At 41.7% G+C, this 27,941-nt stretch overlaps 2 protein-coding genes across 4 annotated transcripts in view; one reads left to right on the forward strand and one right to left on the reverse strand.

Moving 5' to 3' along the window:
* LOC126402055 (adrenodoxin-like) lies at positions 1 to 17,335 on the forward strand. 3 transcript variants are annotated; one of them, XR_007571154.1, is made up of 5 exons: positions 1 to 487; positions 4,297 to 4,421; positions 4,651 to 4,780; positions 7,537 to 7,702; positions 12,025 to 17,335. XR_007571154.1 is itself a non-coding variant. In XM_050063739.1 (4 exons), exons 1-4 carry the CDS (start codon positions 354 to 356, stop codon positions 7,643 to 7,645), a joined length of 498 nt encoding a protein of 165 aa, XP_049919696.1. In that variant the 5' UTR covers positions 3 to 353; the 3' UTR covers positions 7,646 to 11,078. The 3 variants fall into 3 exon arrangements, 1 of the variants encoding a protein (XP_049919696.1); XR_007571155.1 differs by lacking the exon at positions 12,025 to 17,335 and adding an exon at positions 11,094 to 11,109; XM_050063739.1 differs by lacking the exon at positions 12,025 to 17,335 and having other exon boundaries at positions 3 to 487; positions 7,537 to 11,078.
* The window catches only part of LOC126402050 (rho GTPase-activating protein 20-like), a 27,465-nt gene continuing 10,618 nt past the window's right edge, over positions 11,095 to 27,941 (reverse strand). Inside the window, exons 7-16 of the mRNA XM_050063708.1 lie at positions 27,172 to 27,249; positions 23,099 to 23,165; positions 22,715 to 22,891; positions 22,458 to 22,630; positions 20,801 to 20,965; positions 20,059 to 20,171; positions 19,762 to 19,954; positions 18,822 to 18,936; positions 17,385 to 18,343; positions 11,095 to 11,929 (exon numbers count right to left, since the gene is read on the reverse strand). Coding sequence (XP_049919665.1) covers positions 11,117 to 11,929; positions 17,385 to 18,343; positions 18,822 to 18,936; positions 19,762 to 19,954; positions 20,059 to 20,171; positions 20,801 to 20,965; positions 22,458 to 22,630; positions 22,715 to 22,891; positions 23,099 to 23,165; positions 27,172 to 27,249 — 2,853 coding nt within the window. The 3' untranslated portion in view covers positions 11,095 to 11,116. The remainder of the gene's footprint in view (positions 11,930 to 17,384; positions 18,344 to 18,821; positions 18,937 to 19,761; positions 19,955 to 20,058; positions 20,172 to 20,800; positions 20,966 to 22,457; positions 22,631 to 22,714; positions 22,892 to 23,098; positions 23,166 to 27,171; positions 27,250 to 27,941) is intronic.

Here is a 27,941-nt window from a genome sequence, read left to right on the forward strand (position 1 = left end):
ATCGGGATATCTCACATTTGCCGATTGACCACATAAACCTTGTGTGATTGAAGCCGATAGCGTCTTCCTGCTTTGCTCTTTATGAACTATCCGATTACAACAGGTCAGTCACGTAACTTCATTGACCCCAGACAGCGACCATAGCTCCGTTACGCAATGAACGCGACAGTGACAGAGTGACTTCTCGCAGCTAAAACAAGCTAGCCTAGCAAGCTAAGTTAGCGCAGGGGCTAAGTTAGACAACTTCGGGTCTGTCCGCTGAGAACAGCTCGACCGAAGTGGACTGTGTCAGCGTTTTCAGCAGCTCGGATATCTCTTAGCTTCTTTTTGAATAGTCTGTAACGTTTCCTCAAATGGCTTTGGTAACGGCGCTACGAAGACTGGCTCACGTAAGGTTACGAGAATATTCGTGGAGGACGGCGGCAGTAACTTCCACTGCCTGGCTGACTGGTCAGAGGAGTTTCACCACCGGCACACAGCCTCTGAGGTGAGTAACTCCACTTTCAAATTACTGCTCAAAAGCATGCCAGTGTTTGTACCTAACTGAACTGGTCAGGAAGTTCATGTGTGGCTTGTTTGCACGCTTCATTTAGGAAACAGGGAGTTATCTGTGACCTTTGCAATCGGCACACACCTGGCAGCAATCAGGTATTCAATGAGGACGTTTTGTTACGGCCATTGCTGTTTGCTTTGCTGGGGTCGAGCTGTACCTCTAAATGAGACCCTGTGCAGGAAACGCCAAACATTTAATTTAGGTTTTAACTTTTTGAATTGTGTGTTTTGTGTCCGCGGCTGGTCCTCCAGTAGCACCACTAACGGTAATGCCAGTGGTGAGACCAGTCTGACCATTACTACAGTACAATAGCCTTGAGGTTACACTGAAATGCACTGCTGATTCACTTGGCCTGTAGCCTCTAGTGTGGGTTGTGTCAATATTTAGTGTGTTGCATCACTCAAGTGTCAAATTTGTGAATGGAGTTTGATGGGTTTTTTAAAGAAAAATCAACAAAAATACTTGCAGCAATAATGATAGGCTGCTTTGGATTTTTATTAAATAGTGAAAATGTGAGATTTAAGGGTGTGAAACTTATAGTGTGTATGCCACAAAATAGCTGCAGAGAAGCAGTTTTAAGTGTCAGGATCTCTCTTTTTTTGGTTGAACCTTGGATGAAGTGAAGACTGAGGCAAAAGTGATGCATCTCAGGTGCAAGGCTTTGCCCAAGGCTTGCTTCTCAGGGTTAGACAACTTGTTGAATTGCACAATCCTGCACTGGCCTTAAACTGAATACCCTGTCCCTGTGGGCTCACGTCAGGCACACATGGCTGGCCCTGACCCTCTTGTAACTATCGTGTCGAAAAATCCACTTGTGTGATCAAAGTTTCATGGACAGATTTCCAAGTCCCATGTTTGTTTTGTCTCAAGAGGTTATGTAGTGCAGGAGGTGGTATGGAGTTTGATGATTGACATATTTTTAAAGCAGATTATACATGGTTCCCTCTGGTCCTGAGATTTTTCCAGGAGGTCATTGAGTTCAATACTTGTGGGCAGGGAAATGAGAGAATTTCATAGGTTTGTTGAGAGTGTCGGAAATGTTATAAATGGGGTCACTTAACAGGAATAATGTGTACTATGATTCTCGTTTTTATTTTATTGTTAATTGTGAAGGTGAGCAGTCTCTGAAAGGGCTCACTGCTCCATCTTCTTAGCTCTGTGCTCCAATTTTGTAAAAATGTTATGCTCAGTGATATCAAAGTTAACAGCACCTTTCCCACTTAATTTTTTCAAATACTATTTAAAACTGGAAAAGCTGAAATGGGTTGGCATCTTAATTTGATGCCCATTTTGATATTCACACAGGTGTAAGAGCGCAGAGGGTTTATTATGTATTGATTGCACCCAGGATAAGAACAATTTTGGAGATGTGTGTTTGAATCACTGTCCTTGACTCTAACTACTGTATTTGAGCCAAATCCCCTTGTCACAGTTTTTGGATTTCTACCAGATAAAATAACTTGTGGGTAGCACATCTTGTGATTTTACTTCAGTAGAAGACAGTTGCAGATCCCAGACATCCCCAGTGCCATATTGTCATGCCTAAAACTGAAAAAAGATAAGCATCAGAAGGGTCAGAGAAAAAGTTTCATAAGGATTGGGGTTCATTTCTAACCGCTTTTTGCTCACCCTTCCACATTAGCTTCTGAATAGTGCAGTATTATCTTCTGTATTCTTTGTTCCAGGATGTCTGGCCCCTAAAATGTGATATAATGCTCTCTTATATTATATTTATTATACAACCTATTTATTTGCTCCTGACCTGGGGCTGGAGCTGGCAAGGGTAGCATGTCTGCTTTCTACTGCGTTTTGAAATTGAAAATAAAATTGGGGTTAAAAAAAAAAAACTTGGAAAGAACATTAACTGCAGTTAAACGTGACCACTTGACCGGTGACGCTAAGCAGATTAAGAACATTTCCCCTTGGCCTTCTTTATGCTGAACAGAAACATTCATTGACTGCACAATGGACAAATGTCTCATTCAACACTGTTGAATGAGGCATGTTGCCAAACAATCTGTAAAATTCATTGTCTTTATGTGTAGGTTATGTAGTGACAGATAAACAGGGGCTTAGTGTGGTTTTTGACGAGTTCCTTTCCATATGCCGAACATTAACATTGGAATTGCGCTGTATAATAAAACTCAATCACACTGACATTTTTAAAATGATGTATCACTCTAGATTGTCTCACAAGAGACCTAAATCACTAATTTTATCAAGTTTAATTCTGACATTATTCATGATATAATATATCATAATATTTTCATAGGTGTATGACAAAAATGTTGAAATTACACCTTTCATTTGGTGAGACTTTAGTCCATTTGTTTTTTTTTCCTGATGGGTTAGAAGGGATCATTAATTTTTAGCTGGTTGCTATCTTCTAATTTAGAAGCTGGGTTGGCCTTAAATATTCAGGGCTGGAGAGCTCATTGCAAAAATGTAAGACTGTCAGGAAAAGTTCGACTGTAGATGGAACTCGGCCATAGAAAGCAACGCCTGCTGCTACACATGAATATCATTTTATTTTAATGTACGTCATAATTCTTCTTCTTGAGTTAGTTTTATAGAGCTCCTTTACTCGATATCAGGCATGTCTGTTGTCCGGCCTCTGCGCCCATTGCGGCCTGCGTCTTGTCTTTTGAAATATATTATGTGGCCCACCACACAATATTGGTTAATCAAGCAAGTTCTCTATATTTTTTTCCGTTCACCTCACGATTTCAAGACTATCATATAGTTTGTAGACATGCTCCAAGTCGTCGTAACTACGCAGGTAGTATTAATGTGTTTGCATAAACAGAGGGTAAACAAGTGGTTACCTAGCAGCAGACATTTCCTGTGGGGTAACAGACATGACCAAAGCAAAGAAGCATTAAGTCGAAAGCAAGGGCCACTGCTTACAGGAGCAGCTGTGATAAGTTGAATACTTTTTTACTGAAAGGTGAAAAAGTCACGTTTGTCTCATTACTATGTGGTTTTTCTGTTGTTGTTTTTTTTGTTTGTTTTTTATAACCCACATGATGCGAAAAGCAGATGCCCCCCAGGTATTTTCACATTATTTAATCTGGCCTCCATTCATACAAATATATATGAAGACAAGGCTATTTTTTGTTTTTGTTTGTTTGTTTTATTTTGTACAGATTTTACCATGTATGTATGTAGTTTTAATGATTAATTGTTGATCATATAGCTGCAGACTATTTTTCTGTTCTCACCTCATAGTTTCAGCTCTGGAATTGTTCACAATCATAAGCTACGATATTTTTGTCTGAAGAATTTATCTCACTTATACTTCACTTAAAGGGGGGATGATGGGGGCACATGTGTATCTGTTTGAGTTAAACCACAAAGTCTTAAAAAATTAAGCATTTCTACAAATTTGGTATAATATGGGAATTAATTGTGCTCGTATAAATAAACAAGACAGTAAAAAATTACACTGTGTTTCCTCACGCTGAGATTTTGAAGCACTTTGGCAGCAATCTGGAAATCCATCGGTAAAAAACAAAACAATAAAAAAATTATTATTTTTTCTTCCTTTCCTCTACAATGTAAATTGCAGAATCTGTCTTGAGAGATTACTTTGGCAGTTGTTAAACTGAGTGTAGTGTTGAGCTGTGGCCACTAGAGGGAGTGAAGTGTCGTGGAAATACTCATGGCTGTGATTAAAAATGAGTCAGTTTTTGTGTGTAGATAATGGTAAACTAAAACTGTGTGTTTGTGTGTGTGTGTTTCAGGGCAGACAACAAGGTGACGGTCCACTTCATCAACAGAGATGGGGAGAAGATCACAGTGAAGGGGTCGCCTGGAGACTCACTGCTAGATCTTGTCATCAATGAAGACCTCGACTTTGATGGCTTTGGTATGTAAGCACACGCACACAGCTTCCCCCCCCTTACTCCTCCTGCTCGCTCCTTTCATCACTCGTTGTTTCTGTCTTGTGCCGTGACATTAGAGCTCCTCACTGGCATGATCAGACTTGTCTTATTCTACAGTAACAGTGAGAATCATGGCAGATAGCTGCCTGTCTGCATCTGAGCTGAATGCCATCCATCAGATAAAGTAATGAAAGTGTGTTTGTGTGGTTTCAGGGGCGTGTGAGGGAACCCTGGCGTGCTCCACATGCCATCTGATCTTTGACGAGGACGTCTACAAGACTCTGGGGCCCGTCACAGATGAGGAGATGGACATGCTAGACTTAGCCTATGGCTTGACTGACACGTAAGGAGAACACAAACACACACCTGTGTAAACACACACCATTTACTACTGAGGGCCAGACCGGTTTATCCAGTCGAGGGATTATATCGACCACATCAACTTTAATGGGACTAATATGGGAATTATTAACATTTTTCAGTAGCAGCATGTCTACATACACAATACTAGTTAATTAGATGAATGTTTTTTTCTATAGAAATGTGCTGATTAAAGTAATATCGTCTTATCCTTAAAAGAGAGTGGTAATGATGCTGATGAGATGGTTCTGTTGAGGTAATGAGATTAGTAAGAGTTAATCAGCCAGGGACAAAGGAGTCAACACAATTTACACCAGCATCAACTTAACTCACATACAGCAGCAAGCCGTTCTGTTAGACAAGCTGTAAACACAACTGCTTCAACTTAATAAAGGAGACTCAATTTATTCTGGCATTTCTTTTCTTCTTGCTTTCAAAGCTGCTATAATAAATGATAATATATAAACATTGATCCCTGTGTAATGATAGATGTCACTGACTCAGTAATTAAAGGGAAACACCGCCTAAATTAAGAATTCTTATATCCTCCTGAGACCTTGTGTCCTCATATGAGGACATTACATTTTGGTTTTACTGGACCTTATACCTCATTCTGCTTAACCGAGGTCTAATTCGTGGACGCTTTTTTGTGCCATCTCTTGGTAGTAAGACCACGCTACACAAATTCATGTTATCCATCATGTAAACAAGATGGCGGCCACCTAAGCCAATTCAGTCTGCAGCTGACCGCGACGCAAAAGTGGACAAAAACCGATAAAGTTTAATGGTTTGAATTTGTTTTTTATGATCAAGGACATTAGTAGTATGATATACCATACAAATTTGACAAGTTTAGCAACAGTAACAAGCAAAGACGCTGTTAATTAGAAAGTAGTCATTTGAAGACATAGCGACTTTATTATTGTCTCGTTTGAGGACACTGGGACTTAACTATCGTTAACAGTGTTTAATTTTTTATACTTATCAGGTCTTACTGATCCCAAATAGCTCGGAGAAATTAAAAATACATACATAAAAAGAAGCTTGGGTCTCAGGAGGATATGTTATTTCCATGGCCCAGGGAAGTTCATTCAGTATGAGCATGAGCTGCTCTCTCCCAAAGCCAGAAACCAGAGAAGTAAGTCTCAAACTTGTGATGTCATAGGGTATAAAGTCTGATTTTGTGGACACACAGAATCACTGTTTTATATTTCATACCCAAATGAGCTTCATTCTATTGTAGTGTTCCCAACTGTGAACATCTCTCCCAATTCATTGTCTTTGGAGCAGCTCCAGACTGTATACCCTATGACATCACAAGTTTGAGTTTTAGCACTCTAGATTTTGGCTTTGGGGCAGAGTTGTTCATATTTACCAACATTTTTTGGCTGTCTTAGACCACTGGTTTCCAACCTGGGACTCCCACCCCCCACTAAAATATGAAGAACACTCATCTTTGATGCAATACTCACAGTATTAATTATAAAATATGTACCTTGTTAGAGGTAATCCGTTTACTCAAAAGGGGTCACTTGAGGAGAAAGGTTGGGAACCACTGTCTCAGACCATCAGAATAACGTATGAATTTTGAAAATGGGTGTAGTCCCCCCTTAACTTCATGCCTGTTGTGTTCACAGGTAGTTTCTGCTGCCCCCCAAGTGGCAAGACCAGAAGTGTAGCCAGAGTAAAGTTGTTCAACTTTCTTCCTCAATGGATATTGATATGCATATTCATCATGTGGTGTCAATATGCAATATTATGCATCCAACTACATGTTGAATATGCATATCATTATCCACTGAAGAAGAAAGTTGCACAACTTTATTCTGGCAGGTGGCTGCACTACACTTACAGCCCCGCCCCCAGCAGCTCATCTCAAATTCTGTTGAATTTCCCATTAAAATTTGCATAACCCCTCCTTTGTACCTCTGCGAATCGCCAGGAGCACCCACAGCCCCCCTCCCGACCCCGCTACTGCAGGACTATCTATTTGCTCGAGGTACTGACAACGGGCAGGATTCGAACCCACATTTTGGGTAGCTGGCATCTTAATGCCACGTACAACCCCACCACGCCACCAAGCACCCTTCACACTGAGATCTTTTCTCCGGGCGCATTTAACCTTTTCATTTGGGTGTTGGACTTTAAATTTCACCTGCCCTGGGTAAGAATCAAACCATCAGCCTGACCAGATTTGAACCCCAGTCTCCTGCACCAAGGCCAGTAGCTTTAACCACTGAGTTAAACTGCTGCTGCACATATACCTTTTCTCCGAGCGCATTTAACCTTTTCATTTGGGTGTTGGACTTTAAAATTCTCCTGCCCTGGATAAGAATCAAACCATCAACCTGACCAGATTTGAACACCAGTCTCCCACACCAAGGCCAGTAGTCTTAACCACTGAGCTAAGCTGCTGCTGCACATATACCTTTTCTCTGGGCGCATTTAACCTTTTCATTTGAGTGTTGGACTTTAAAATTCACCTGTCCCAGATAAGGATCAATCCTTCAAACTCGTGATCTCGAAGCAGCTCTTCAACAGCCTGAGCTATTCCACCTCTCACTTCCACTGTGTTTCACGAAGCCTTTCACTCTCTCCTGGACAGCGGCCTTTTAAATTCACCTCAATACTAGCCTCAATAAGGACCGAACCAACGATCTCTAGTTCTCCAGGCACAGAGATGTTATGCCTGTTGCTGAGAATACGGCGACCATTAACTCTAACTCTTTCTCCCCACAGATCTCGACTGGGTTGCCAGATCTGCCTGACGAAGTCTCTGGAGGGCATGGTGGCCAGGGTTCCAGAGAGTGTAGCAGACATCCGACAGAGCAAAGACGGATCATCTTAACCTGCGGCGGGGAAACGTGAATGTACACAGTGTGGTTGTGCCTGGTCAGAACTGAGGGTATGTGCACAGGGACGATGGTGGGTGAAAATCTGTCAGCACTGCTGCATCCACTGGACTGCCTACTCTTCTCTCCTTCTTTAAAGAAAAACAAAAGTCCAAGTCACAGCTCTCAATAACCAGGATGTAAGAATACAATATTTGACTTTTTAAATAAAGAGAAAATCATTTTTTTATAGACGTAAACTACACTCGGCAAGATTTAGTAAAACTGTAAACTCTGTAACCGTTAAAGAATCTTGCCGCCCTCGTAGTATTACGACATAAAATATAAGCTCAGATAAACCTACTATATATCTTATAAACTCCTTATCCATCCTGATTTGGATTTTTTTGAAACTTGTGAGTCGCACAGGCTGACACATGAACATCAGTTTGCAGTGGCTCAGTCATTTATTAACCTCAAACTCCATCATGCTGCTAAACACCTCTAGTTTGTGGCTGTGCCTTCAATTATCTAATTACGTACCATATGCTTTTCTTGTAAAAATATAACTGACTTTACACTGACACTTGTTTAAAAACTAGATCCTCTCTTTGTGTGTAAATTCAGTCATATTCACTGAACAAGATGACGGTAGCCCGCTGACTGCAGCCAGTGACTGAAATGTCTGTGAACCAATACAACTAACAGTTCTCGACGCCTGAGAGATTGTGCTGATGTCGACACCCCTCCCCCTCTTATTTTATTCTACACATGTATACCCCTACTATTGTTGATCAGATCCTTCATGTAACCATATAATTCCATCATGTGATTGTACATAGCTAGAGCACAAACCTACATCCATGTATAGAGTGAAAAATAATGTAATAAAAAAAAATCACCTTTCTAATGGCGTGTTGAACTGTCAGTTTTTACATGTTCTGTATCTAATGTTTGAAATGAAAGTATGACACAGCATGAAAAATATACGACCACAAATGTCACCCAATAATTACATCACACATTAATCAGGTCATTTTATTTGCAAATGCAGATTTTTAGGCTCGTTAACACAGCGTATTAATACGTATATAGAAAGGAGGCATAGACAATATAATAAAGCAACAGTCTAAAGTTTATAAAGCTGCATAAAATATTTCCCCCTGAAGGGATTATATTTACATGATAGAAAAATTGGGACAGAACATGTGATTAATGCAAATCAATTCAGGCTGGTGTGGAAACCACACTGTTGGCAACAAATACAAAACAAGGATCGTACCTTCAAGTTGTGCGACTGCAAGCATGTGCTGGAAAACAAAATTTAAGTGCCACTGCTAAGAAGCATTAAAAAAATACTTACAGAACAGCTGATAGCATTTATGACCAAATATTGAAAGACAGCAAAACCTAATTAGTGTCGCCTACAACTGTTGACCTCCGTTGACTCTACAGTTGGTAAAAAGCAGTAGGAACATCAGTACAGACTCAAAGGGAAACATTTTTATTTTTAAACCTGGACCCTATTTTCCGTGTGTCAAATGGAGATAACAATGTTTGAAATTGATCCTAGTATTGAAGGAAACCAATTTATGTCCACTGAAAGTGCTTGTTACCTCTGACAGGCTCAGATTGTTATTAGAAGTGTCTGACAGTTTTATGAACCCTGTGATTCGTTTTTCCGTGAGCAGGCCTCGCTCAAGGAGAAGTTAAACTCTGGATGAGACTTCTCGTTGTGCGAGACTTGATTACACACATTAACAAACAGAGTGGATCTTTCTCTATAGGGTCTTCCCTATAATGTCACACACTTTGAATAACAATCTGAGCCCGTCAATGGCAAAAACAAGCATTTTTAGGGAACATTAACTGACTGTGCACAATTGTCCTTAAGGAATACATTGCAATCTGTTTCATTGCTCGTCACATCGATACAAAAACATGAGAAAATATAGTCCAGGCTGAAAAATACTTAAGAACTTCCTTAAAGTAATTAAGGGGAAACTTAAGATTTTCCTTTTTAAACCATAAAATGTGAGTAATCCTACAACCTTAATCTACAAAACTCAACTAAATTTAGATACTTGAAGTTACATTAAGTTATAATTCTGAATCAAAACTATAACCACGATGTATAAGCCATTATATAAGCTGTTCTTTTGTTATGTACACTAATGCCTGGTTCACACTACACAATATCAGCCCGATGCAACAACGTACTTGTCGGCATGGATCGTGAACAGCAACGAGTGTCATATACAATAATCCATCGTTTCATCTTGTGTAGTGTGTCATAGTAGATGACAACAGACGCCACAGAAAGTCTAGCATGTTTGATTTTCTTTTTGTCGTTCACGACTGCTCCCGTCACAGCCGTCACTTTGACCAATAGAAACACAGAGCGATCTGCTACCTGGACAACTGTATGACAACAACACCGCGGGGCTTTTGATATTTCCTCTAGGGACGTTACCACACAGAGCAAAAAAAGGGAAAAATGATGGCGTGAAACAGCAGAAGCACTTTATCAACCTGACGTGTACTACCATTAGCATCAAGCTCAAGCTAGCAAACAATGTTACTTCTTCATAATGGAGGATAAAAAGGAACAGCCAGTGACCAGAATAACCCGATGACATCACACATGTCGTAAAAGACATTGTGTAGTCTGTCATGTCGGTCGGCCAAGTCACAGCACGATTTTTTGACTCCACAATTGCCTAATCTGACATAATCACCATCGGTACGGACAAAAATGTCGTGTAGTGTGAACCAGGCATAACTTGGTGTAAAAAGCAAAATGAAGCTCGAGGCAGAGTCACAGTGTGAACCCAGGCTGCATTGATACCACAGACCTACTACAAAAACCAGCAATGTCATAATTATATCCAGATGCAAGTATTGTGAGTTAATTATTTAATCAAGTGCCAATGTAGGAGAACAGTGACACTCATTATGCTGTAACCATTTACTAACTGTACTTTACAGATTTGAATGTCCAAATGCAGGCAATCCAATGATTAATGAGAGATTCTACTTGATCATGATGAAAGAAGGCAACAGCAGGTAGTTAGAATTGGCAGGTTTTAACTTTGGCCTAATATAAGTTTTTAAAAAAAAAAACCCCCCACAATGGTGACATTTCTTAAACAAAACCCATTAAGTCAAGATCAGATAGAACTTAGTTTAGACTGATGAATCTATTGTGTCAATATAAATGAGGTTACAAAGTAGTGTTCTTTCTGCATGTGTAAATGCAGCCTCGAGGATATTCAAGCAAAAATGTTCCCTTAATGGCAGTAAGCTCTAGGCAAAGTTTAAAATGGACTTATTTACTCACGTTTAAAAGCGTCTAATCACACACCAAAAAGCCTTCATGTATTTAAGGTGCAGAGTATACTAACTAATCATTTTATTCTCAGGTTGAAAACAGCAGTGACGTGTTTCTACTGTGTTTTATTTCAGTGATTTGTTGTGCTGTGTCATAATCAGACGTAAGACTCTTCAGCAAACAGGAGCTGGTCAAAGTCTGGCTCTGCTGTGGGGTCACTGCATCTCTTCAGCCACTCCCTGCGACTCTCCACCAGGGCCAGCGCCACCTGTTGGCTGCTCTGAGGGCTGCTGCGCGGGTGAGAGGAGAAATAGTCCCTCACTGCTTTGGCAGCGTACGGGGAGAGGCAGAAACGGGCCTCTGAAGTCCCTCCCTGTGACTCTGCCTCTGAGACCTTCAGTCCTGGGTCGCTGGGTAGCCTCGCCCGTGTCAAGGTGGAGGCTCGGTCCACAACCTGCCGTCCGGGTTCTGATCCCCGGCGCTTGTGGGTCTTGGTTTTGCATGCCTCCTCGACAGACTGAGACTTGTGTTGCTTAAACAGGGACAGGGACGGCCCACTCTGCTTGTAGAGGGAAGGTGGTGATGGCTGCTTCAGCTCATTCACTTCACCTTCAGCTGCACATCTGTGGTTGGTGATGTCACCACCGGTGTTGGTGTCGTTGAGCTGCCTGATGGTTAGCGTGGATTCTGAATTGAACGAGTGGGATTTGGGGAGGTTGAGACTCCCTGTAGAGCGGTGGTGGGAAGGTGGGCTGTATGAGTCCTGTTTCAGGTGTCGAGGCTTGTTAGTGTCCAGGCCAGGCCGCCCCTTCACACGGCTCCCTCCTCCTCCTGCGTCCTTAGAGGCTCTGCTGGAGGTTTTGGGCTTGGGTTGGCTGCTGGACATCACTTTCCCTCGTCCCCTTTCACCTGCTTTTCCTTTCTCTGGGCCAGGTTTCCCAAGTGTGAGTGACTTATCAGCAGGTCCTCCCTGTTGGTAGAAACATGGAGTGCATTGACCTTTAAGTTTAGATTTTCTTCACCACATATTGATGATTATATGACATTTCTCTGCTTTGGTTCTAGGATGGTCTGTCTTGGATGGATTCCCTGATCTTCCCACGGCTGTTCACAGGCTCTTAGTTGATCAATAGATGCCTTGGCTGGTTTTGATCTGGTGTTCGCCCCTCTTCCCCACAGCCACTGTAAGTAATCCCTTATACCTCTCCATTCTTCTTTACCCAGGTCGTACCAGCAGAGATCTTAAAGTGTTGGGTAATTTGTGGAACGTTGTGTTCTGACAGTCCAGCATTGTGAGGGAGCATGGAGCAGGACAGGCCTTTAAACTTTTGGCATCGAAAAAAAAAAAAAGTCATTAAATACAAAACCTAAACTGATAAAGGAAATGTAGACATCTAAATTTTTTTATTCTATTTTTAATATTTGATGCCAAAATTTAAAGGGATAGTTCTGATTTTTTTATAGTGGGGTTGTACAAGTAACTTAACCACAGTCAGTGTATTACAGTACCTACAGTAGATGTCTGTTGGCACGCCCCCCAGTTTGGAGTGCTGACACGGAAGCTAAGCATTGTACTGCTGTGGAGGGGTCAGCCGCAAAATGTCTTTAGCATCCCCCCCCCCCCCCAAAAAAACAGCTTAAGTTTACGCTATATTGAGAGTATTTTTAGCGCTTTGTCTTTCTGATCTGACAGGGAAGTTCCTCATCTATGTTTTTGTCAAAGCCACCAGACTTCAAAAAAAAAAAGAATTTGCTCGCTGAACACCGGAGCTGCTGGGCAACTGCTGCCTCGATCAATTTTGTTTGTGTTACAGTGTTACTTTGGCATTTGAAGGGTTAGTTTGGATTCACCAAAGTGACACAGTAACGCAAACAAAACTGATATAGACAGCGATTGACCAGCAGTTCCTGTGTCCAGCGATGTTAAATCACTGTTTCTCAGTGGAGTCTGGCTTTGAAGGGTGATATAACAGCTTCAGTTCCCTGTCGGAAATCGCTGTTTGACACTAAGGTAAAGCAGCAAAAATACTGTTAATGTAGTGTACACTAAAACTGATAGATTTTTTTTCTAGCTGACCCTGTTGACACCACTACATTGCTTAGCTTCCATGTCAGACTCCAGCCTGCTTCTCCAAACTGAGAGCAAGTACCTCAAGTATAAGTACCTCACACTACCCCACTTCAAAAGCTCCTAGCCATCCCTTTAAAGTCACTGTCCTGGCTCCATAAGGGAGTCCACTGGATTGCCTCTAGTGGTCCCCGTTGTGATATTAGCATCATGGTCTTAATGACGGGGGGATTTTAATCATTACTCCCTCTGCTAATAGCTTGGAGTGTCCCTGGACATGCTGCACCTCCTCTGTGTCCTCCTCCCAGATTAGATACTCTGCTCTGTGCCTTAGGTTTTTACTACTAGTCTTGTGTTGGAAGAAGTGGTTTCAGTTTGAACTGAGATATTGATTTATGAGGGTGAGTTTCCTGTTCACACTTTATCCCCTGCTTACTGCTTTGCTCCTGCTCACCAGTAACCTGTTGTGTGAGTTGGTACTATTGATGTGTCAGGTGCAGATGTTGGAGCAGCATTGTTTAGGGAATATATTGTCCAAGTACAGATGGTCAGGTAGGGCGGGGGCGTTAAAATATTTAGTGCATATGTTGGCCACATGAGGGGAGATGAGTGAGCTCATGGCTGTGCCTTTAGTTGCGCCTTGACACATCTCCAGCAGCTGGTTTCGTCTCTCGGCAGAGGTCTTATGTAAGGTACTGGAAATGGTACACTGACATCTAAAAACATCAGTGTAAGTGAGAGGACACTTCAAGTCTTTGATCTTTTGGACTCCCTCACACTTAGACTGGCGTCTTTAGATGTCAGTGTACCGTTTACTGTTAGCTAACACAGAGTAAGACCTCTGCTGAAGGATAACTTATCCTCCAACTGCCAGAGATGTGTCCAGACACAACATATTACCTACACACACACTAAAGGTACAGCGATGGCGTCACCCATCTTTCCCATTTGTAGCTAACCTGGAGTATTTTGAACAGCTGCTTTGATAACAGCACCCACCTGACACCTGCTACAAGGATGACTGTATTGTACTGATCCAACAGCCACAGCATTGAAGAAATACTTCACCCACAAAATTACCATTTGTACATAAATTACTCACCACGTGTTATCTTGAATTCATGAAGGAAACTTTGCTTTTCACCCAAGCCTCCATGATAAAAGGAGAATTCAGAAAAGGTTAATATTATTTATGAATGACTGTTTAACAAAAGCAAAACATCTGTTTACAACTCATACAGTATAATCCAGTCTGAGTTTGTTTACAGATGTTTTGATATAGTTTTGCTGTTGTTCAATGTGGACCATCATTACTTCAAATAATGAGAGAATGTTGACCTTTTTTGGATTCTCCGTTCACTGTGGAGGCATGCAAGAAAAAGTTTCCTCAGGAAATCAAGGTAACATGGTGAGTAATTTACATACAAATAGTCATTTTGCTGGTGTAGCATTCCTTTAACTCACATCAGCCTAACCAGTGAGCAGGAACAAGACAGTACGCTGCTGTTCATGTGAAGATAAAGACCAGTGCACAGGAAACTCACCCTCAAGTTCAACTGTAACCACCACCGACAACACGGGATAAGTGTTAGGACCTTCCTACACAGAGCAGAGTATGTAGTCAGTTAGGACGCTGCAGCATGTCAGACCTACAGGAATGGATGATTAAAATCCTGCCCTACCTTATACCAATGACAGACAGAACAGGGACTACAGGAGGTATCCCATGTGACCCCCTCTTATGTGTCTAGACTGTAAGAACATCTACCTGAGATTTTTAAGTGACAGGTAATCAGCACCTACCACAAACAATTCAACACATTACAGGTACAATTCGGATGTTTTCACATTCATAGTCAGTGTATTACATACAGTAGATGTCAGTTGACACGCCCCCAGTTAGGAGAAGCAGGCTGGAGTCCAACACATATTCTAAGCATATACTGCTGTGGATGGGTGGGCAGCAGCAAAATGTATTTTAGTCCCCTTTGTTGTTGTGAAACTCTTAAGAGTTTAGGTGTATGCTATGCTGAGAGTATTTTAACAGCTTTACCTCACTGTCAGACAGCAAGGCCGTTAACAGCTGTAGTTCCCAATCTATGCTCTCGTCAAAGTCACCAGATTACATTGAGAAAAACAGCAATTTTAGCTCACTGAACATAGGAACTGCTGGCATGACGTGGTTTTGCCAAGTAGGACATGCCTCTGACATCATCAGTGTGCTGCTCCTGTGCTTCTCTCAAATTCCTTTGTGCTACCTCAGAACTAAGCTAGTTTTTTAGCGAGTTAGCTTGCTAACTAGGTAGGCTATGTTAACAAGTAAGCATGACAATAGGCTAAAATAATGTTAATTAACGTAAAGAGTAAGGATAATGTCATTTTTGCAGTTGCAAAGACCTGTGAAGGACACATTTTCCCTCCCTCTTAATTGCCAAAGCTATCCTTTTGCAAGATTGCAGTGCTGGTGTTGATCCAGGGCCATCATTGCCACGTTGATCCAGCACCAATACTGCTATGTTGATGTCGACGTAAACAAATCATCCACAAAAAGGAGGGAAAATGTGTTACTGCAGGAATTTGCAACTGAAAATGCTTTTATCCTTACTCTTTGTTAGTGAACCGTTTACTTGTTAGCACAGCCTACCTATTAGCAAGCTAGCTCGCTAATATTCTTGTCTATTGGCAAGTTTACTTACTAGCATAGCCAACCTAGTTAGCAAGCAATCTCTCTGACCCTGCAGTTGTTTTCAAGGTTTTTGTTCAGTTTTACTTTTTAGTTGTACTAACTTCAATTTGGAAAAGTAGCCTAGCTCTGAAGAAGCACAAAGGAATTTTGAGAGAAGCACAGGAGCAGCACACTGATGTCAAGAGAGTCAGATGGTCCAGGAACGCAGTGTGGGATGTTGATCCAAGAACATGTCCTACTTGGCAAAATCACGTTGTGTGGGGCTGCTGGTCCAACGCTGTATCGATCAGTTTGTTAGTTTGTGTTATTGTGTGACTTTGGTGAATCCAAACCAACCTGTTAAATGCCAAAATCACTCAATAACACAAATAAATAAACTGATGGCAGTAGACCAGCAGCCCCTGTGTTCAGCAATGTTTAATCACTTTTCTCAATGGAGTCTGGCTTTGAAGAGAATGATATAAGGGCATCATTTTCCTGTCTGAAACTGCTGTCTGACAGTAAAGTAAAGCAGTGAAAACACTCTGTATGGTTTACACTTAAACTACACTAAAAACATCTTGTTGCTGACATCCACCCCATTGCTTAGCTAATGTATTTAATACACTGACCATGGTTCAGCTGGGGTCCGAATTATCCCTTTAAGATATCTGCTGGTACACCCTAACAAAGAAGAATGAAGAGGTATATGACATCATTATCACATGGTTGAAACAGAAGGGAGCCCCGACGATAGACTGAGTGAACACCAGGTCAAAACCCGTGACAACATTTACTGGGCAGGGGTCAAAGGTCATCAACCAAGAGCCAGTCAACAGCCAGAGAAAGATCAAGGAGGCTATCTGACACCAGTAACCACTCTCCAACCAAGACAAGCGCCATGTTCTCCCCTACATGTTACATGAGTGAAAGTTTATTGAGGAAGTACCTGCACCATGACTACTCATGCTAAATCCAGCATAAAGTGCTTTCACCATTAATACAAAAGCTGTTATGTAACTTACTCCTTTGTTGCTTTAACACAAATACTGTTTTAATCTTCTAATTAATTGTTGTCACTTATAATCAACTGTTATTTATGAGAGCTCTTAAGTAAATGTCATTTAAACTTGTTACTTCCTGCAGATGTTTCAAATTAAAGGCTTTTTATGAATAGCACGTGGAACATCTGTGCAGTAAGTGTCATTTAATTAGCAGTAGCTTAAAAGCACTTGAAATGAAATTAATGCTGTGGTAATGTACTTTATGCTGAATTTATCATGATGACTGCGAAACATGGACGTGCAGAGTTTGCATAAAGCTACAGCTGGTAACTTTATTTAAAAAACAAAAAACAAATTGACAGTTATGTTAGGGACTCCTTGACTCTGGTTGTTTTCAGTCACATGCTGCAATGCCATTAGCAGCACTGATTCAACATGATTCTTTCCACAGATTATCCTCCTCATGTACTACTGCGTGGATATAGTTCAGCAAATATGACATTTAAAGTACCAGCTGTAGCTTTAACAACCAGTTGAAATGGTAAATAAGAAATAAAGGCCTGGTTCTCTCTGCAGCTGAGGTATCTACTATTTTTGCTTTGAATGAATAACAATCTCACCTGCAGATACGTGCAGTGTTTCAGCAGGTCGAGGTACATATATAATGAATAAAGATTATTTTACTCACCCCCGTCTTGTCCTCCTCTTCCTTGTCCAAGTTGTCTTGTTGGGTTAGTGACAGCCTGCGACCTTTTTTCAGCCAAGAGTTTGGGTGGAGGCCCCCGCAGCCTTTTAATGTCCCCCAGTTGGGTGCTTCTTTTGGTGCGGAGTCTTTTGGACAAGTCCCCAGGTCTGGCTGTCCACCAGGGGTCAGAGCAGAGCCTATGGTGAACGGTAAGGTGGGGACGGATAAAGGGACAGGTAGAGGGGGAGAGCTGGAGGACAGATGTGTCTTGGTTGGGTGGAGCCCCCGTTTGATTGTGCAGGTGTGGTCGCTGCTGAGGGAGTGCAGGGAGTCGAGAGAGTCCAGGGAGGAGCGGGTTGGTGCAGGGGAGTTGGGGGTGGAGGAGAGGCTGGGGGAGCTCACTTCCTGAGCTGCTGACCTCACACCATGGAGCTTAAACACAGATTCACCTCCACCCCTCCGAGTGTGACCTCTAGAGTGTGTGTGAGCGAGTGTATGGTAGATGGGCTTCTTGGAAAGCTCTTCCTCATCATCTTCATCCTCACCAGAGAGACCATCAGTACTCTCTGAGGCGCATGGCCGGAACTTGGCCATGTACGCTATCGCTGGCTCTGAACGCCTCCGCTGCCTGTGCCGACCATCCAGGGACAGCGAGTCAAGGGTGGAGTCCACGGTCGGTGAGTCCTGGGTGGAGCAGGAGAGGTCTGCGTCCTGTCTCCTGCCTCTGCTTCTCCCCAGTGGGTGTAACTTCTGACCCTGTGGGCTGTCAGCTTGGGTCTGGGGGTTATCTGGGTCTGTGTCCTGGTCGTAGTCACTGACTGTGACGGAGTCCAGGCTGCCTCGCAGTGGTTTGGGTCGAATGTGCCTCCTGCTGCTGAAGCCCGGTGAGCCACCGCTGCTGTTGTCCAACTCGTTCTCTAGACTGTCGTAGGACGAGTCGGTCAGAGGGTACAGCCAGGAGTCTGACGGTCCAGAGAAAGGACGAAGACACAAAACAGAAGACATAAATGAGATGCATGTATGAAGACTGAGAGACAAACTATCTGTGAAAACTTTTCTTTCATAGCTCAGAATCTGCAGCTGCCAGTCAGTAAATTCTTTATAGAGACTTTCTGTACTCTGTGAGGGTTCAGTGACATTTACAAGATATCATTTTAAAGAAATAAAAATCACATTTTCCAATTTCTAATCTTCTGTGACTTGTGCAATTCTTTCTCGTTATATGCCAAACATGACAAAATGTTTTTCTCTCTGACGCACAGGGTTTCTACCAGGAAGTTATTGTAAACAAACACTGTGATTCAGTCTAAACAGTAAATGTGTTCACTGTTATCTTGCTGACAAAAAAAAATCTAAATCTATGCAGGAAATGCATGTGAAATAGACAGTAACCATGAATGTATCATCTCTCTCCAGTTAAAGACAGAAACACATCTGTACCTGATCTCATCTCGTCAGTGTTGAGTCTTTGTGGCGGCCCTCCAAACAGGGTGGAGGGAATCTCTCCCAGAATCTGCTGACAGTGTTCAATCATAAACTTGACCAGCTCACACACCTGCATCACACAAGAGGAAGAGACAGGTTGATATTAAACTAGTGTAACAAGTGTTCAAAATTTCCAAGGCAAGCACTCCTGTCTCTGCCCCCAACATTTAAAGTGCATCATTTCAGAGCAGTTAATGTTACAATGATAAATACTTTATGGAACAGAGTGCTTTTACAGGACATTTTAACTGCAGTTTGCTTTTTTCCTGTCACAGTCAACCTGTTGTAAATGAGAGCTTTCACCCGTCTATAAAGCTGATTTGAGACATTCCATTGAGGAACGCTTGTTGTGCTTTAGAGGCGTTACAAAGTGCTCGTTAGCAGGCAAATTAACAAACAACAATCTTGTTCCAAAAACAACATTCAGTTTAGGCAGCTCAACATTCGAGTGCATGATACTTATAACACAAACATAACTGAGCCGTTCAGTTAATGACAGCTGTGGTGTAAAACTTTTTTTGTAACCACTTTTATTTCCAAACCACAGAGTAAATGAAGTTCTCCTGATCCCAGGATCGCAGGAGTTAATAAGCTAAAGGTGGCATTTGGCTCACTATGTTTTTCTGTGTCTTTTTATAGCCCGCAGACACAACTAACAAACTTGTCTTTGTTCCTAAACTGTGACGTGGCCCAGACAGACTGATTTAACTGCATTGCAACATTACAACAATCCTGGGTGTCCAAGTTAAAATAGCAGTAGCAGAAATGGAACAGCCTCGGTCGCACTGATGTGACGCAATCGGTCTTCAAATGCCCCTGAATTGAGACGCAGCCATCGATCATGTAACTGATGAAGAGAACCTGTCTTAAACAATTCTTCCTGCCCCTTCCTTACCTTCTTAGTTCCTTCTCCCTCCACTTCTGGGCTACAGGGCGCTCCAGGAGGCCAAAGCATGCTGGGAGCAATACACACTGATAAATTGAAGCTCGTCATCTGGTTCTCGTGGGCGTTTCCCACGATACCGTGTAGCATGGCCAACAGGTGGCGTAGCAGCAGGGCATTTTCTTTGGGCAGACGACGAATCATCCTGCAGAGAGACAGAACCAGGAAACAGGAAGAGAATAATTAGACATGAAGAACAGCCAAATCTCTGAGCATCTGAAAAAGCATGTGTTCCAACATGCATGCTACCTTTTTATGTCCTGCACTTGCTCTTCCTCCTCCTCCTCTTCCTCCAGCACGTCCATCCATTCTTCGTGCAGTTCACAACACAGCAAGCTGCCTGGGATGCTGCGCAAGAAATCCTGAAAACACACACACATCAGTAAATCATAAAACATATGAAAATGATCATTCAGAATAAAAAAAAACAACAAAAAAACACAAATCAATGTTTATTCCTTCACTTTGTTCCTGTACTTAAGATATTTTGATTACTCGATATGACGGAGAGATGTGTACTCCCATTAACTGAACTTAAAACTGATCGACAGTATCACAGCTGCAACATACATTAGTGAATATAAATAAGAAATCTCGTGTGTTGTCGTGTAAACATACGACACATTAAAGCACTCGTGCACAGAGGCTCTCTGTTATCCCTCCAGATAATAACAGATTATAATCCAGATTACATTAACAAGCCAATCTTGGCACCTCTGTTGTGAACAGCTTGTCCTGCTAACGTAGCTGCATGGCGTGTCACACAGAGGCTCAGGTGGATGGAAGCGGATTAATGTTGTGCTTACAGATGTGGGTCATTAAAGTAACTAACAGTGATGCGTGTAAACAAACACACTCAGAAACTGTGTCACCATGATGCTGGTTTGGGTTTTATAGCCACTTAGTTTCATTAAATTGTGTTTATGTGCAAAAAAGATGGGGATTTTTCTTTAAACCCATCTATCCAAGTCACAATCTCACACTGTCTCACCTTAAATACTCCGGCGATGACAAAGACATGGTCTCTTGTCAGAGGAAGTTGAAACTCTCCGCTGTCGATAGACTCCCGCAGCTCCCTGACTGCCCGAGCCCCCGCTGGCCGCCGGAAGATCCCCCGTGTCCAAGAACCCTCGTGGTACAAGAAGGCCATCATGTCCTTGATAGGGAGAAGAGAGAACGTAAGGGAGATTATTTCCAGCTGTTTGAGGGTTCCTGCAGATCCTTAGAAGGTCTTAAAAGCCACTTAACTACATAATCTAAAAATAAAGTCTAAATTAGAATTAAAATGTCTTAAATCAATCTTTAAAAAGTTTTAAAAATGATAACACATGGGGAGTAAGAATTTTATGCATCGTTTTTTCTGCCATTGCATCTCAAAATAATTGGTGGCATCTATTTTTTTTTTTAAAATTAATTTACAGGATGCCTCTCACATTAACGTCTCTCAGATCAGGACAGCAGCTCCAACAACACTCAGATTTTGTTTTTGGCTAGGATGCTCAGAGCACAGAATCCACTGCCTGCTAGCTAGCTGTCACTGTACCCTGGACGACATCGGAAACGCAACTTCAATGAAATCTGGTTATTTAACCAAGATTTTGCGGCATGGCTACAACTGGTACAAGGCAGTGCATGAGGTTCGGTGTACTTGGTGCAAAAGGATTTTCAAACTAGGCACGATGGGAATCAAGGCAGTGGAATCTCACGTGAAAAGTGAGAAACACAAAATCGCCAGAAAAACCTGCCAACTAATCCCAGGTATTTTCCAGTTCTGTTCAACCTTCATCGCCACAACAAAACAAAGAAAAAAGGCATGTTTTTGTTGCAATAAACCCTACATAATTGATTAAATCATTCAAAAGCCCCATGCACAGCAGTCAGTCCTGATGACTCTGTATAGGTGATGTCAGCAACATTGCATTGATAGAAAGTAAGTAGATGCACCGCACACAAAAGAGCTGAATTGCTGCTTCTTTTAATTTAGTCTTCCTTTGAAACCTTACAAAAACGTTTTCACCAATGGTTTCATCAGGTTGCAGCCTGTTGTCTGCAGCTCTTCATCAGCATCTCACTGTGGCTGATTCTACTTTTACTTTTCCTCCCTGCCGTATTATTACACTTGATTTTATTGAAGAAAAGCTGCTAACAAAGTTTGGCCAATTCTGTAATAAACATACAAGCAGCAAAATCAGGAAATGTTGAGTTTTCAAGCAGCAACTTCACACAACTTCCAATACGGCGGATAGTGAATATGAAACAGTGAAATAAAGCAGATAGCTAAAGTAAAAACAGGACGCAGGAGAGAAACTGAACTCTAAACCACAGAGATTCAGAGAGAAGCTACAGACGTACTGAGAGCTGAACACACAGAGACTTTTAAAAACGTCTTTCTCTCTGGTCTCCTGCAGACAGAGGTGAAGAGAGTCTCACAACACATACGGCTTGTTTGACAGGGAGAACGGGCCAGTTGGGTGTTGGCTGCGGCTTTTTTGGTTAAATGCCATTCTGAGTGGCATTAGAAACGTTCTAAAAATACTTATATCTAAGTTGCTTTAAAATGTCGGAACTCTATATTTCTTTACCGTTACAATACTGATTGAGAGAAAGGGAGAAACAAGGCATGACTGATTTTAATCACCATCACTCACCATCACTGGCTTTGGCAGAGCGTCATCTACACAAACAGAGCTGAGCGGCTGTCCGAACAGGCAGCCGCGGGGTGCGCCGGCGAGAGACAGCTCATTTAGGTGAGAGGAGGAGCCTCGCCAGAAGGCCCAGGTGATGAGAGAACGCCTCCTTTTAAATGTCTTCTGAGACCACTCTGAAGAAACAACACAGTATCCCAGAATGCATCAGCACACAGAGTTAATCTACTGTTTTAGTTATGAATGAATAACAATCTCACCTGCAGATACTTGCAGTGTTTCAGCAGGTCGAGGCTTCATGATGAACTGACACTGCTTGTACACCTGCATCTGCTCCACGTGCATGGCCTTCTGTCTGTCCACGTCCCTGCCCCCACCTCCCTGAGACATCGTCTGTCTCACATGACTCATCTGGATACTGAAGGGGAACTCATGACCTGAGACAGAGGACAAGAGGAGGCTTGATACAGCTGCCTTAAACCTCAACAGCACCATAACATTACACATGACTCAGCACACACACTGGGACCCCTTGCTTGCATCCTGCAGGACCTGGGCAACACAACACACACTCTTCTGTAGGAATGAATGGAACTAGTGAGTCTAAAAACATCTCATCCCAGTGTCAAAGCTCACTCACTGACCTATTAGAGGATAGGGGGCGTTGTCCCTCTTGGAGATGACCCACAGCTGGAAGTCTTTTACGTTCCCCTGAGCAAAACGGAGATAAAGACAATCAGGAAAACAGGATACACTCTGCACAGCCTCAGAGAACAAGATGCCTTAAACACCACACAGCCTGTCCTGCAGAGGAGGAACACATTTTAGGAAGCTCAGATGTGACAAAGGAAAGTATTCTCTTTCAGTTTTCACATGCTGTGTGTTTACATCACATGCAACTAGCACAACTGAGCAGACATTAGCCTACGGGGGTGTCTGTGAAAACATTGTCCTTTGTTGTCTGTGTTTGATAAGGAAATGTTCGTGCTGCTGAACTAAGGGGCCGCACATATGCCAGGTCTTTGAAAACACAAGGTTGGACGCAGGGTGCTAATCTTGTGTGAACTTTAAAAAGCAGGGAGGCAGGATGTATCTGAGGTTGCTTGGCAACCATAACAAGCACTGTATCATACCCTACTGACCTGAAATCCTGAGTGCAGAGCTGATTTTCTTTCAGGCACTGTTTTTTTAAGTGTGTCCACCTAAAATAATGTCCATGACACTGATGTAAAGCTCTGGGTAGCCCAGCACTGACATGACCAACTTTGAGCAAAGACCAAATTTACCACTGATATTTACAGAAGAAGAGAAAGATATCTGTCGGCTGTGATCATTTTTTCCTCGACATACGATGTGCAGTGTGTGATGCTGTGTTTAACTCTGTTTATCTCAGGACACAGCCATCGCACCCTGAAAAAATAGTGCTCAGGAATGCTTGCACATCACTGGTGTCGCTCTGGTGTTTCAGCACGCCTGCTGCACCTCTACATTTAAAACAATGAATTTAAGCATGCATTGTGTGCGGCCACAAAGTTGGCAAAAAGGGGCGTGTTCCATTCAAGGACTGCCATCGTGAAGGATGTTTAAAGATGAGGAACGTGTGGGAAAAAAATGGAAGAGCAACACACCCTCAAATAAATGAATTTTCTGAGTGATTGGTCAGCTGATGTGATGGGACAGTTAGCGACTGTCCAAGACCTCTCTCACCACAAGATATCTGAATGAAGATAGGTTTTATAGGTACCCACGAGTCTCCCCTTTACAGACATGCCCACTTTATACTATTCACATTCAGTTTTCTGCATGCAGTATAAATGTATTTTTATCACCTTTACTAAAATTGGTGTATTTGAATATTTCTTCATACTGAGGTCACTAAACACTCTTTGAAATTGCATGAATTTCAAAGAGTGTTTGAAATTGCATGACTTGGGTAAGACTGGAAAGCTGAGACTCTTGTAGATATAATTAGCCCAATTTGTATTCATGTGTGATGATGTTAGCCCCCATAGTAGCCATTTCAATGTAGTGAGACCATTTTTTAAACAGACATCACTGTATAAAATTACCTCTGGTGACCTCTAGGATAATCACAGCCTCATGAATTATTAGAGCAACAATACGTCGACAGCTACAGACAATAAATTCTCCGTTATGTTACGTTACATTATGTGTAAGGTTATCCACAGAAGATTACAGTGACAATTTCATTACACACAACAGATTACATGTTTTTTCCCAAACTCTCAATGATTTATACCGATGTCATGACTTTTCCTGGCCTGGAAAATGTAACAGTGAAATTGCATGACTTTTCGAGGTTTTTAATGATTGTGGGAATCCTGCCTAGGTGCGATCCAGGGGCATCCCCCCAGGAAGAGTTTTTTTTTTTAAGTATCAGCTTTAAAATATGGATTTGTAGCCAATTTCATAATGAGGATATAGGGGGAAAGCTCACTCCAGAAATGATGCAATATTGTAATCTGACTGCTACAAAAGTGGGCATCACTTCAGGGCACCTTTACATTGTACTTTTTGTACATTGTTTTTGCTCCTCTTTACAGCTGTTGCAACTGCTGCTTGGTCAATTAAAAGACAGAGCTTAGATAAGACGTTTATAAAATTAATTTCACAACCACTACAATAAAAGTAAAAATAGAGTCATAAAGTAATTTCATTTCAGCTTCTGCCGTTTATAGTGAGCTCAGCATTTGTCCCCTTCTCAGGTGACATAATTAGGCTACTGTAACAAACCTTGTTTAATTACATCATTAAGTCTATTATAGGTAATTGCCAATATTTTTTCATTTACTTTGAAAAATTTAAACATTCAGTAGTGGTTCATATTTTATACTGTGAGTATATATATATATATATATAGCCTACATGTAGCAATAAACTCTCCATGTCATTAGGTAATTCTTCATCACGGTGTGACTCTCACCTCCCTTCATGTTTTTGTCTCACTACGCTAATTGACATACTCAGGTGACGCTGCAATTAATTCAATGATGGCGGCCATCTTGTTAGCTCCGCCTCATGATGAGAGCTCAACAGGCTGCAGTTAGCTCACACTTCAGCTAAGCAGTGTAACTTCTGTTGGTATTGTTGGCGAAACAGCGACATTTGCGACGATTAACGAGTAGTCCTAGAGTGCTAATACAGGTGGACCACCAAACATTTGCTAAATCAATAAAACACAATGGTATGAGGCTAATTAACAGCCTCAACACTGACACATGTTCATACAGGTGAGGTTATCATGACGCTACTGTCAGAGTCTTACCTTACAGCTCCAGTGTGGAGGATACAGGGGAAACACTGGCAAAAATTAAATATAACATAATATAATATGTTTTTTTGTGTGTATAATCACCTGAAAATACTAGCAATATTTGTATTTTCGCAGGCTGTCCCATTACCGTGTTGCACCGCCATATTTCTACAGTAGCCCCGAAGGGACAACCCAAACATTAACTCTACATAGGGACATGAGCGTTTCGCGGCGGACACGCTTTTAAAGTGAAACTGCTTCATTTGGTGTTTTAATCAAGGAGACTGTTTTAGAGAGGAAAAGACCTCTACAGATAATTTGTCTCCTGGTGAAAACCCTCTGAATTTATCCATCTTAAATTGTCAGATTAAAAAGCGAGTACAGATTAAACAGTTTAGGAGACACTGAATTGTGACGTGAAACTGCTTTATTCAGTGTTTTTACCTGTTTTAAACACTGGGTCCGTTTATTTCCATGCCTCCTGAACAATGAACTCTGAAAGAATTCCAACTGAGAGAAGTTTCAGCCTGTTGCACACTGCGATCCTCACTGCTAGATGCCATTAAATCTCACTTAAATTTACACACTGCACATTTAGGCCTTAACGCATTTGGACAGTCAAACACTGACATCACATAACTCCTATGACTCATTTCAAAAAATCCTCAGTCTACACAAATCTTACAAATGACCCATTTTGGATCCTAGACAGAAATTTTTGCAATAAGGCGGCAAGTTTGAACCCCAGTGTGGTATTTGTGATGGATTTTGACCATTTTTATCAACTGTAGAGCAGTCAAAAATGCCTAAATTTAGCTCTAAATCTGTGTAACACATGGCATCAAACCAAAAAATGGATTCAACAAGTTATGGGACTTAGTTGAGCATGGGAATGGGAATGTCTAAGCCCTTACTAGAACAACTTGACACCCAGTGCTGAGCTGAATCTCAAATTACTTTTCAGGTTCCCAGCTTTCAGATGATGTATATCACTTCTATGTGGCATATACAGTCAACCTGCTATGTCCCCCAAAGGCACCCTGTCCCCCTAAAAAAGACAAAGATGAGTCTCTAAGGGTTATTTTGCAGTTGTACAAGAAATCATCAAACTAAAAACTACTGTGTACTTTTTTGTAATAAGTCAAAACACATAATCTGTTCTTCTTGTCATCCTTTAATTTAACTGTCCCAAGTGTATCTTGGTTTGTCCAGGAAAAATGAGGCAGCCTATCTGTATATTTGACCTAAACAGACACACAGTTGTGATTGTAATTAGTCTTACAATAGTCTCAGCCTAAAGTTATACGTTTTATTTAAAGTGTTGATATCAGTTTTTATTGCTTCTTCATACCCACTCCATTTTCATATGTTAAATATGAACTGTTGTCATGTCACATACTACACTTTTATAAAAGCAAGTGAAATTAATTTTTCTTCACTTACTATGATGCTGAACTGCTGCAGGGCCAGTCGCACCACCTCATTGGTTGAATCTGAGTTGCTGACTGGGAGCGTCTTGGTCTAATGGGGGGAGAAGGACACACGGACATATATGGTACAGGATCAACATGACATCACATACTCTACACTGTGAGGACAGAGCAAACACAAGAAGTATCACTACATATATACAGTCGTGAGAAAATAGGACACCCCATTAAATATTTAGTTCTTTATTAAGAAATGTTCACATATCGAAGTGATTTAATTGCACGTAAACAACAAAAATTACCTTGTTTTACTCATTAAACAAAAGATATCAACATAAAGGCGTATTCTAACTGAGGAAGACGTTAGGACATCCTACCCCTTAATAGCTACCCCCGTTGGCTGAAAATAACTTGTGACTTGACTTGACTTGAGACGCTTCTTGTAGCCCGTCTCAAGTCACCCCACAGCATCTCAATGGGATTAAGATCTGGGCTTTGACTCGGCCATTCCAGGACTCTCCATTTTTTGGTGGATTTACTGGTATGTTTTGGGTCATTGTCATGTTGCAGGGTCCAAGCGTTCCTCAAGCACCCTCTGATACACGGTAGAATTCATGGTGGATTCTATGATGGTGAGCTGGCCAGTTCCCCAAACCACAGTCTCGCTCACCAGACCTTTCTCAAGAAAAGAAAGGTCTGGCTGGGCCGACTCTCACTTTAAGATTGGAGGAAAAAACGCCCCGGCTGCTTGTATTTCTTTCAACCAATCACAATCGTTCTGGG

The sequence above is a fragment of the Epinephelus moara genome, chromosome 15, assembly GCF_006386435.1.
Source record: "Epinephelus moara isolate mb chromosome 15, YSFRI_EMoa_1.0, whole genome shotgun sequence".
Classification (NCBI taxonomy): Eukaryota; Metazoa; Chordata; class Actinopteri; order Perciformes; family Serranidae; genus Epinephelus; species Epinephelus moara.